The sequence below is a fragment of the Abrus precatorius genome, unplaced genomic scaffold (genome assembly GCF_003935025.1).
Source record: "Abrus precatorius isolate BTA unplaced genomic scaffold, Abrus_2018 Scaffold9, whole genome shotgun sequence".
Lineage (NCBI taxonomy): Eukaryota > Viridiplantae > Streptophyta > Magnoliopsida > Fabales > Fabaceae > Abrus > Abrus precatorius.
In genome coordinates this window covers 32,190,228-32,202,695 of record NW_020874439.1, presented here as the reverse complement: position 1 = coordinate 32,202,695, position 12,468 = coordinate 32,190,228, and the positions used below count along the sequence as shown (strand labels likewise).

Here is a 12,468-nt window from a genome sequence, read left to right as displayed (position 1 = left end):
GTATGATATTGGTTTTTTTTTATTTAAATTCTTAAGTTTTTCTCTGATCAGTATCTTTAGAGTAATTACATTTATGTGATTAAAATGAATAACACATTTCATGATAAAAACACTTACAAGGTTCCATTTAGTGCATTGTTTGGATCGTCTTTTAATCATGCAACTATTTTTTTATATTTGCAACTCTCTCTTAATTATTTAGTTAGGTGTATAAATTAAAATTAAAAGTTTAATTTTGAGTCTAATTCCAAATCAAATCAGTCAGACTAAAGAAATTATTGTTCAAAACATATAAGACAAAAGTTAATACCAATATTCTATTGGTTTTACATATTATAAACATAATACGTTTGCTATTACTGTAACCCGACAACTATTGTCATTGACAACTCATATTGTAAGCACACTGTTACTGCTACTTTTAATTAAAATGGTTGCCAGTGTCTGCATATATAACCATTTACTATGCTTGTCCCACATAATTGCTAGCTTCCTATGATCATTGACATGACTCATGGTAACCATTTCTTTTTATCTTCGTGTCTTCTTATTTAATCTTTATGTTATTTCTGGTTCAATTTAATTTTAAAAATATTTTTTAATTTATTTTAAAATTTTGAAAAGAAAAATCAATTATTTTTTAAAATAAAATGAACTCAATATGTTCTTAAATCTCTTGACATTTGACATTATCATAATACCGCCATATATAAATGAGTAGAATTTTGTATTTTTACAGTAATCTTTTACTGTGTACTTATTTTATATGATAATATGAAGATTATTAAGAAAATCTTATATGAAGATATTTACTGAATGTACATCTCGCAGTAATTGAGTGTAGACTTTAATGAAATATTATTTATAATAAAATATTTTTACTATTTATATTTTAACTCACATTTAATTATGTATTTTAATTTTTAATAAATTATCTGAACAATCATGTTTGAAACTTAGAATTATATTTTTACAAATCATTAAATTTAATATTTTCTTAATAATTTGTATAAAAAATAGAAATTTTTTTTCTCTATTTTTGTAAAGTTTTTAATAACAAAAACAAAATAACATTTTTATAATTATAATTTAAAAATATTATTTAAAGCTAAAAGGCACCTCATATCTCAACTATCTATTTATGTTATAAATAAGAGACTAAAAATTAAAATAAATTATAAATGATTCAACTATTATTTTAGTTATTAAAATTTTAAAAATATTATATTAATCTTTAAATTTTATTTTTGGTTGAACAATCAAGTCTTTAAACTTAAATACTTCTTATAAAAAATAACAGAATATTAACATATCATGTTAAGTGACACGTATGATTGATTATGCATAAAAAATAATGTCATATTTAATATAATATTTTTATTTAATTTTTATATTTTAAATTATCATTTATTAAATATTTTAATATTTGATATTATTATTGACAAATATTTTAATTTTTATTTCTTAAATTTTTTTATTTATTTGTTGCTTTAAATTTGAGCCTCATCAATTCTTTTAAATTCTTGCAAATTATTATTTAAGGATAATTTTCAAAATCACTTCTGTGATTGACAACACTGTCAACCTTAAAGTTTAAGGAAGATAAAAATATTTTTACTATTTATATTTTAACCCACATTTAATTATGTGTTTTAAATTTTTGATAAATTATTTGAATATTCCTATTTAAAACTTGAATTATATTTTTACCACTCATTAAATTTAATGTCTTTTTAATAATTTGTATAAAAAACACAATTTTTTTTAATTTTTTCTCTCTATGTTTGTAAAGTTTTAAACAATAAAAACAAAATAATATTTGCATAATTATAAATAAAAACATTATTTGAAGCTAAAAAGTACTTGATATCTTAACTATTTATTTGAGGGATAGACAAAGAATAAATCATTAGTAATTGAAATCAAAATAAAATTATAAACTGTAAGAACATTTCTTAAGTTTCAATTTGATTTACGAGATTTTAAAAGCAAAATTCTTATCTGCATTTGATTTGATTAAGTTATGATTTATCCTTAATTTTGCAAGCCCACACTAGAGACAAAAGAAAAAGCAGGTCAGTGATATTCTAATTTTTATTTTATAAAGTTAAAATAAATTAAAATTGATAAACGCGCTCACAGTGCTACGTTTCATCATCCGTGGTGGTTCTGACTTCTCTGTTTCGTGATCGGATCCGGATTTGAGGGAGACGAAGATTCTCCAAGCATCCAAACGGTGGACTGTGACGCCGGGACGGTGGGGGTGGCGGCGGCGGCGGCGGCGGCGGCGCCAGTTCCGTTTGTTTCCGCGATTCGATCCAAGAACCAAGGTTGATTCGATGGCGTATCGAAGGAGACAACAAGGAATTTCGAAACCTTCTTCGACATTCGAAGACGAAGCAACTCGAAACCCTAACCTCTTTCCACCGCAAAACGACGATGTTGAAGCTTCCGCTTCGTCTTCTTCTTCGTCTTCGCTCGCTGCCAAAGCTATCAGAGCTTCTTCGGCGCGTCGCGATTCTTCTCTCTCCTCTCTCTACGGTCACTCCAACTTCTCCTCCGCTTCTTCTCCAATCTCTCCTTCTCAACCCACTCCAACTCCTCTTCCTTCCTCCAAGGTACCTGTGTATGCGTGTGTTCCCAGAAAATATGAAAATTCGACGGATGTGAAGTGTAGTAATGTTCTCTTGTTTGTATTCAGTTAGTTAGTGTATTGCTTATGAGTTTTCTGTGGATAAGATTTATTGATATTTATTTAATTCTTCGTGCTCTAGTTGTTGATGATATTTATGTATGTATTTTTGAGAGAAAAGAAAATTAGAGAAATGTTTCTATTCATGGGATGCAGTAACTTGGAGCTAGTTGTTGACGGCAAACTGTTGCCCGCACAATCGCAAGTTGCAAAGGGAAATGAAAGCCCTCTTATTATGTTAGGCTTCGGTTTCACAAACATGGGCAGTGTGAAATGATGTCAACTTTATAACGAAACTAGTCGAACTCGAACCCCTAGTGTACTTATTGTTTAAACCCTGCTAACTTTGCATCCTTAGAATACCGTTATATCAGCAACTTCTGGTTTTCAGGATTGTAGTTTTTCTGCATATTTTTGTTTTTTGTGAGTGTGGGGATGCATCCTCTTCTTTTGCATTTCTCTCTCTCGTTGGATGAATTCTTTTATTAGCTAAAATAGCCCAGATGTTAAGGCGCATCTTCTTTTAATTGTTGATGTCTCTATAATTCTAGTTCCTAATTTTGTTTATACTAAAAACTGGCTGGAGTATCTGCTAGATGTATCTGTTACAAACTTACAATAGTGGGTATGAAAGCTGAAGCTAATACTGGATTTTTTTATATGAACGCATTGAAGATTGGAGCTGCGTGTCTAGCATGTGCTTACTTTCTCTCTGTTTCCCACATTCGTTTAATTGGTGTTATTTGGATTCTGCTGAATGTATCATTCTGTTGATTCAAAGTGTAGGGTCATTTTGCTAAACGGGGTACTTTGTATATATAGGACTCAAGAACTTATGAATATACATCTATGAAGAACTTGAATGAGTCCAAGAATGGATTTTGGGGTGTTCTGGCCAGAAAAGCCAAATCAATTATTGAGGATGATAATATACCCCAGCAATCTGAAATGCCAGGGACAACAAGGTCACAATTTACTAGTGTAGGATCTAGGGGCAAGGTGAGTTTATAATTATATCTCAAGTTCTCAGCAAAGATTTTGCTCTGTATGTTTTGCTGGGAAAATAAAAAATCAAAGTTTGATATGATTTCATTGAATTGAAAATTAAGTTTTTAATGCAGTCAAGATTTTGGAAGGCTCATATTCTAGTAAAATATTTTGTTTTAGTTGTTCTCTAGAAAAAGGAGCGCTGCATCTTGTAAGAGATACACATTTTGCACCAGTAAAATTGTAATAATGTAGACTACATTAGAATGTTAAACGTTAGTCCACCAGAGTATCTGTGCTTTATGGAGCTATTTATTTATTTATTTATTTAATAGGAATAGAATATTTATCATGTAAAAAGATAAAAATGGAGGTAAAAATAAAAGATGGATAAGGAATCCTACAAAGTACGAGGAAAAAAAAAATGCAGCAGAACTGCCCAATATGTATCAATGTTTGAAATAGAAACCCTGTTGAAATAACACATAACTATTAGCAGAACTCCAAAGTGGGGCCACATACACCATACACACACTTCAAGTTTTTGAATTTAAATTGTCATTATCTTTTATATGGCCATTGTCATTCTCTGTGTAGTTCCAAAATTTAAATCAGATGGAGGAAAGCAATATCAAAAGGGACAGTCCGGGATTTATGAAGGGATTAGATGCTATCACTTCTTCTCTTACTCATATTGGTGGTACCATTGGTAAATCTTTGGAGGTGAGCTTTGATATGTGCAGTTTTGCTTATGTGTTATATTTCCCTCTAATTTAAATATAAATGTATTCTTTAATGAGTCCTTTCCATCTTTGAAATATTTTTTTTATCTATATTAGCATTCTCTTAGTTGTAATCGGGATGGAGTATTCATCTTTTTATTTCTACTTATGATTTTTTACTTATGCATTTACCCCTGAGAAATGCTAGCAACACACTCTAGCATATTCTTTCAGACACACTTTTTAATTATATGCTAAATGTTGTTGGAAATTACCAATATCATGTTAGTTTCACTCTTAATTTAATGACTTTCACCTATATTTTTTTAGTTTCAAATAAATTTTAGTAAAAAAAAAAAAGAGTGTATTAGATAGCATGTTCTTAGCACTCCACTTTACCTTTTGGACTTGGGCCTTAGGCTGATGTAGATTGGATGTTAAGTAGGTTGTTGGTTCTATTCTTTCTTATCATGCTTCAAGTGAAAATCTCAAAATTCTCTCTCATCCCCTCCCTTCGCCGAAGGACATGTTTTGTGATCTTCTTAGTACCCTGCTATTTCACTTTTGCAGGAAGGTTTAACAATTGTTGAGAATCGAACATCAGATATCATTCAAGAAACTCGTAAACATATCAGGAAAAAGCCTTCCAATTTTGCAGGACAAAATCAGGAGACAAACCACTCCACTACATTGCATCAATCCCAACTGCGAACTCAGATGTCACCAATGCAAACTGATCAAGATCTTCAACTGAAGGCATCTCGCGACGTAAGGTGGCAACTGTGTATCACTTTTTAATGTGGTAAAAGTACTTGTGGGATTAAACTGTGCAGCATCCAAAGTTCAACATTCTAGCTCAAAGTCTTTTGTTTTTAAATTTTCTCCCTTTCATTTTTACTTTATGTTCTCCCTAAAATATACTGCATGCTTATATTTGTTTGTGCTGTTATGTCTTACTTTATCAGATTCAGTAGATCCAATCCAATAATTGATATGATTAAAATTAGAGAATTTTGAATGTGTTCATATATTGAGGCTTCTATGTTAGGATGCATTGAAACTGACTTCTGCCATGAAGCAAACACATGGGGTACAAGATACAATTCGACAATTGACATGATACAGAGCAATCACATCAAAATTCAAAACTTCAACACTTGAAAAAAGTACACATTTATAGACAATGAATTTCTTTTTATCTTTTTAATTTCTAAAATTACAAATCAGATGTCTGTAGTGCTGTGTTGAGTCTAACAAATCTCAAACATAGGCAGCTGGGCTTCATAGATGGCAGTACAATTATACCATGATTTGCAGAAATAGAAGAAAAAAATTCAGTTCTCTTATTTATAGCACTATCTTGTTATGTCTCTTCTGGGACTTTTGTTTTCTTATCTGCATTACTTGAAGGTAATAGATTATTTTCTGACCTTTGTCGCTAAGGGGAGTAAGTGCGACACATAGAAAGCAACCATATTTCTTTTCTTATATGTAGATCCTGGATCATACATCCCTATGAACACTAGAACCTAAAAATTTTCATTTTTTTTCTTATTATTTAGTTATTTTTATATAAATTAATATTTTTATGCTAAATATAGTGGAGTTATAAGAACTTGAAATTCAAATATGTAATGTATCAGAAAGTTTTTAATTTTGTTATGAATCTGAATCTGATTGAACCATAAAACTTTATATTTTAATAACTAATGCTGTCTCACATAAAATTAATTTGCAAACCAATAATCATTTGTTAAAAGCTTGGGGCCCTAAAGGTTGCACATGACCATAATTTTCCTTGGTCAATCTTATGGACATGACAGCTGAAGCAAGAGTAATTCCGAACTAATATTTTGGAATTACTTTTCAGGTTTCTCTCAACCCATTCTTACTTTTGCCTTTACTGTTCTTACATAGTGTGTTTTGGATTATTTCAAAACTAAATAATTATTTTTATGTATTTCCTCTTGTGGTTTTTTTATTTTAAGATAAAGGATCATTTTTAATATTCTTGATTTAGATATCCCATTTCTCCCTCCCGAAAGAAAAAAGGTTGATTTCCAAGTCCATTTGTTTCTTAATCAGAAAATATGAATGTTTGTGACAAAATTGTTCCCAGCCTGGTGCTGAATTGATATCATCCCAAGATACGAGCTTCAATGATGTATCTTAATCTTCTTAATGGGATGCATTGTTTGCATTTTGGTTTTTGTGACAGGTTGCAATGGCAATGGCTGCCAAAGCAAAACTACTACTTCGGGAGTTGAAGACTGTCAAAGCTGATCTGGCTTTTGCAAAGGATCGGTGTGCTCAACTAGAGGAAGAAAATAAAATCCTTCGTGAGAATCGTGAAAGGGGAGATAGCCAAGATGATGATGATTTGGTATGCTTATCTCCTTTTTTTTCATTTTGCATTATAGTATTTCCCCTTGATATGCATGCTCTGCTTCCCAAACTCATTTTGTAAGTACAATTTGCAATTACTTTGCTTTGGTTACGAATTGTAGTATGCTTTTTATAATATGATGCTTTTTGTTGAACTATTCAAATTCTCTCCTCACAGGGTAAAACTTCTTATAATTTAACCCACTTCAAACCCTATAATGGTGGGGAGCTGTGTGCAACTGTGCATTGGCTGGCTTTATTTATGTCATACATTAAGGGGCTTAAACTTATAATGTAGAATGCTACTTTAATAACAAGGCAGCCTGTCTATTTTCTAGTTGTCCTTTTTTCTCACAATTTTAGGATTATTCTTGAATGGTGGTTGACCTTTTTGCTAGCTTGACTTAAAGTTTTATGTAATATGAAAAGAGAAACAAAAATTGGGTATCGAATATCAGGTTGGATCGCCAAAACTGTGCCTTGACGGCAGTGTGTGTGTGTTGGTGTTGGGTCGGTTCTTTGAATTAAAACCTGTATAAATCATGAAAGGTAGCATGCTAAGTAAGATTATAAGAAGAATCTGCATCAAAACAAAAGTGAGGCTGTAATTAACTGAGCAGAATTAAATATCTAATATATGGGTTTGATTCTTTTTTTCTCCTGTTTTATCTACTCGTTTTTAAGTATCTCCGGTTGACCTTCCGATGCTATCTTCTTATGTGCTTCTCTTTTTTATCTACTCGTTTTTAAGTAAAAAAGGAAAAACTTTTATGACTTCCCTACTGTCCTTGCAATGACATTCAAAAAATGGAACCAAGAAACCTTGCATAAATTTAGATAACTGAAATTTGAGGTTTTCTCAGCTTTGGGTCATGTTTAATTCAGTTGATGAAATTATTCAGATTTTAATTCTCCTTATTCCTTACGGAAAATGTGCTTTGAATACTCATTCTCATTTCATAAAAAAAATCTAGATTCTTCATGATAGCATTTCCATTACAGATACGGCTTCAGCTGGAAACTCTTCTGGCTGAAAAAGCTCGTTTGGCCCACGAGAACTCTGTTTATGCCCGTGAGAATCGCTTTCTAAGGGAGGTTGTGGAATATCACCAACTTACAATGCAAGATGTTGTCTACTTTGACGAGAGCAATGAGGAAGTCACTGAAGTTAATCCTCTTAACCTTCCCCAAGTGCCTAATATTCCCCTGGATTCTGTTACTCCATCTGCAGCATCCCTATCACTCCCTCCGGAAGCCAACTTTGGCACGAGTTTAGAATTAACAAGAGGCATCTCAGCTACCATATCTGGAAACGATGCTAAGAGTTCCGAAGTGACTAGAAGTACCTCTTCTGTCACCGGAAAGGATGCCAAATGACATCAAATTCATTTGTTAGAATGGTGATGCACCGTTTTTTAATTTGTTATTATTTATATGCTTCTCGTTTAATGTATCGTGGGTGTACCTTGATGTAATTTTGTACCTTTTATCGTGTAACTTGAGTTTTATTTATTATTTAATTATTTTCATTATATCAGCATACGTAACCTAGATCAGCAAGTGTCTGTATAGCGGCAATATTTGTCAACAAAAAATCATGGCAGTGTTCTTTCGTAGGTTCAATCCGTTGTATTCGTGTGTGCACCGTGATGTGTACGTAAATTGTTGATTCAAGTTAAATTGAAACATGATTAGACTATTTCCTCGATTGCATTTGCTAATACAATTTGCGCAGCCAAGAGTCACTGATTGAGTAACAATATTCGTTTTTCTCTCTTTTATTGATTAGTATTTTGGGACCACACATTCACGGGCGTGGATATTCTAGAGCGTTCTTCCTTTGCAAATTTACAATCTTGCATAGAATAAGTCTCTCTGATTGATTGATTGACTGCCGTTCCTTTGCCCGTGATCAGCTTCTTGAAGGGGGTTTTTAGGGAATAAAAGTGAAGTACTTCTTATTATTAAAAAATTAATGTTAATGAATTTTTAATTTTATTAATTTCAAATGAGTTTATTTTTATTTTTTAACGTTAATGTGATTAAATAAAACTAACGTGGTAGTATCTTAATAAATCTGATCAACATTAAAAAATAAAATTAAAAATTATAAGAAAATTTTGATTGAAGGAATTAAAATTAAAAATTTATTAAAATATGTGGACTAAAAATATATTTAAGCTATAATTAATTTATTTTAAATAATATTATTTTAACATCCGGTTGAAGGGTTTGAAGGTTGATGTTAAACACCATATTCAAATTAAAAAATAGTGGCTCAACAATTATTTTGTAGTAATTTTTTCTAAAACAAATTTCTTATCAATTTTTAAGTTTTGAACACTGCAAAAGACGTCCAATCGCAATCGAATTAAAAAAATCAAGTAAAAAAATAGACGAAAAATTAATATGTTAAATTGTTTGAAGAATATAATAAAAGGAAAAAAAAAAAAAGGTGAGGGTGTAGCACCGCTGGCTGTTGCTGCATGACAGAGATTTATGAAAACAGTCTGTGCTTTAAAATTTGGTTGTACCATAACTATATATTTATGTTCATAATTATAGTTACGGCCAGCAGCAGCAGTTTGACCACATTTCTTAAGTTGGTCTCACCCTTTCTTTCCTATTGAGGCAGTTGAAGAACCCACATAGACATTTGGTTAGTGTGGCATTGACTCATACCTGCGCCCAATAAATTACAGTTGCAATTACTAGCTAATTCCACCTCTGCCAATGTATCAAGTTCACATGCTTTGTACTCTCTCGATTTGACACCCCATTTTACAACGTTTCTCACTTTTTCCCACCTACTTTTCCTTCATTCCCGCATCCTTTCAACCCTGATTATTCTCTCAATTTAATTATAACACTACAAAAATCCAATTTACATATTTTTTAGTAATAAATTCTTTTTTAATAAAAACATTGTTTTAAATATTTAAGAGTTAAAACTGCAAAATTTAACTATATATAGTAATTTTTTATTAAAAATAACAAAATATTATATAATCTAATGCATTAATAACATTAAATGTTATAATTTTTAATATATCTTTAGACACATATTAACATAATATTTTAAAATATTAAATTCCCCTAAAAGATGATGTAATAATTCTTATGATTACCTAAAAAAATAGTAAAAAAAATGAAAGAAAAAGAAACACAAGTTTTTTAAAAAATAAATGTATCAAGAGTTTAGAGAACACTTCAATAATCGGGTGTACCAAAACACACATACCTTGCACATGAACACAAAAACAATCCAAATAGATCCTTAAGAAACATAAATTAGGGGTCCCATAAAACCCAAAACACAACAAAACAGCACCAGGCAGGAATGTGCATGCATTAACATTTAACCTTTACATTACAGTGAATGTTTCCACTCCCAATCTCAAACGGCAACGTTGTCCCCTACATCTCCTCATTCTCACCTGATATTTGTCCCAATTTCTTAATCTCCCTCTCTTTTCTCAACCCATCTTCTAAATTTTTTTTCCACCATTTTCCTCTTCAAAGAGGTTCTGGAACAAGGCCTTACCCTTTTCCTGATTCCATGAATCTCCAACACAAAACTCATTCTTTGGTAACAATTTCAAGAATTTCCCACTAACCCATCACAACAAAGCAACTTGTCTCTTGAAAGATCTGATTTTTATTTCAGCATTGGGATCTTCAGCAGCACATAAACACAATGCCAACAATTTATTGTCATTTTGTGCTGCTTAAACTGTAAAGTCTCTCTCTTTCTCTCTCTAAGTGCTGCATTCTGTGTCTTGCTCTTTGGCTTTGTTTTTCAGTGCTAGATTCTTGGTGGGTTTTGTTTAATTTTTGACTGAACTAATGAGATCTTGATGAGGGTTGGAACCAGTTTCCTCGCACTCTTTTCATTGCTATTGCTTCTTTTTCTGCCACTTTCAAGTTCTCAACTTTTACCAGACACTGGCATCTCATCACGCACCCTTGATGCCATTCTTCAAGATTGTGCCTTTAAGGCATTTTCGAGGCCAAAAACTGGGGTACCTTATGATGCTCAAGTGCCCAGAAACCTAACTGGGGTTAGAGTTTCAGCAATGAGGCTTAGGAGTGGTAGTTTGAGAACAAGGGGTGTTGAAAGCTACAAAGAATTTCAGATCCCAATTGGGGTTGTTGAGCAACCTTATGTAGAGAGGCTTGTTTTAGTGTACCATAACTTAGGCAATTGGTCTGAGAAGTTCTACCCATTGCCTGGTTACTCTTATTTGGCTCCTATTTTGGGCCTAATGTCTTATAGTGGTGCCAAGTTGTCAGCTTATGAGTTGCCTGAATTGGATATTAGAGCTTCAGATAACCCAATTTTGATCAAGTTCAATGATGTGAAAAAAGCACCATCAGGGTCAGTGCCTAAGTGTGTGTACTTTGATCTACATGGTTCAGTGCAATTTGACATCCTAGTACATGGTAATGTGTGTTCAACATTCCAACAAGGACACTTCTCTATTGTTGTGGAATCCAATGCTCCATCACCAGCACCTGCTGCTGTTGCTGTTGCTGCTGATGTTGGGGGATATAGTGGGAAGAACAAATCCAAGGTTTGGATAATTGTTGCATCTTTGGTTGGTGGGTGCATTTTGTTGATCATGTTGAGTCTATTGGTGGGAAAAGTGAGAAGAACCAAACAAGGGATGAAGATTCAGCAATTGGAATGGGTAGCTGAAAGCAATGAAACCTTGCATATGGCATCCATTGGAGGCACCAAAGCACCACTGGCAGTGGGGACTCGCACAAGACCAACAATTGAAAATGATTACATTCCTTAGATTTGAGAGATTTTGTAGAATCAATTTTTCTTTTCTTGCTTGGCCTTGTAATTTTTCTGTTCATAATGATTTTAAAAAAAAAATGCTTTCTTTGTTTGTCCAATGCCCATGTTCTGAAATTCTGTTTCCTTGGTTTAATTTGGTATGATTTGCATGAACCTAATTGGCTATGCTTACATTAAAAGACCAAAAAGCAAAAGTTTTATTAAACCCTCATTTCTTTCACCTCTGATATGTCATCTTAGCTATGAATTCCACTAGCTGTTTTTGGACTCACAGAAATAGGAGAATTCATAAAGCATAATAATTGTGATTGATGTGATATAAAAATATTCTCACATATATGTCACCTTTTACGTTGTCCTATCTTCTAAGCACTCATTTCTTACGATAATTGAAAGATTAAAATAATAATATTTGACATTATATATATTATTAATTTTTAGTAGTTAAAAAAAGAGTAAAATTCATGTTTTCAAGTTCCATTATAGGAAGGGATGTGAGATAGGTGTTAAAAAGAGAAAAAAATAAAGAATATAATAAAAATTAAAAGAAAGATTATAAAAGAGGCAGAATTATGTTATATTAGTAAAGAACTAATCGTAATATAAATGTCAACAATTTTTTATATATGAAAAAAACAGTGAAACATAAGGTTCGGACTCCATGTTTATACACGGTTAAGTGACTTCTGAGGCTTCGCAACTCTTGGGAAGCATGGAATAATTACACACTTTTTAATTAAGATACTTTCATAAATGTTAATGTAAGAATAATCTATTAGACATTATTACTATTAAAACATTTCTAAACAATTACCTTTTTATGGATTTAGATTTTTATCTGCACTTTGTGTAAGGTATTTTACATAAAACCTGCG

General features: G+C 31.8%; 2 protein-coding genes across 2 annotated transcripts; both read left to right on the top strand.

Annotated features, from left to right (window-relative positions):
• Positions 1-2,134: 2,134 nt before the first annotated feature.
• LOC113849143 lies at positions 2,135-8,483 on the top strand. The gene is made up of 6 exons (XM_027478817.1): positions 2,135-2,618; positions 3,515-3,691; positions 4,277-4,402; positions 4,972-5,169; positions 6,620-6,784; positions 7,789-8,483. The coding sequence occupies exons 1-6, from the start codon at positions 2,340-2,342 to the stop codon at positions 8,161-8,163; spliced, it is 1,320 nt and encodes a 439-aa protein (XP_027334618.1). The 5' UTR covers positions 2,135-2,339; the 3' UTR covers positions 8,164-8,483.
• A 2,160-nt stretch (positions 8,484-10,643) lies between these two features.
• LOC113851608 lies at positions 10,644-11,588 on the top strand. The gene has a single exon (XM_027482137.1). It carries the CDS (start codon positions 10,644-10,646, stop codon positions 11,586-11,588), a length of 945 nt encoding a protein of 314 aa, XP_027337938.1.
• The last annotated feature ends 880 nt before the right edge of the window (positions 11,589-12,468 follow it).

Bases quoted from the DNA above. Each gene is read 5' to 3' on its own strand.
- LOC113849143 (XM_027478817.1), top strand. From the start codon at position 2,340: ATGGCGTATCGAAGGAGACAACAAGGAATTTCGAAACCTTCTTCGACA. The intron at 4,403-4,971 runs GTGAGCTTTGAT...TCACTTTTGCAG, and splicing joins CCATTGGTAAATCTTTGGAG to GAAGGTTTAACAATTGTTGA. The intron at 6,785-7,788 runs GTATGCTTATCT...TTTCCATTACAG, and splicing joins GCCAAGATGATGATGATTTG to ATACGGCTTCAGCTGGAAAC.
- LOC113851608 (XM_027482137.1), top strand. From the start codon at position 10,644: ATGAGGGTTGGAACCAGTTTCCTCGCACTCTTTTCATTGCTATTGCTT.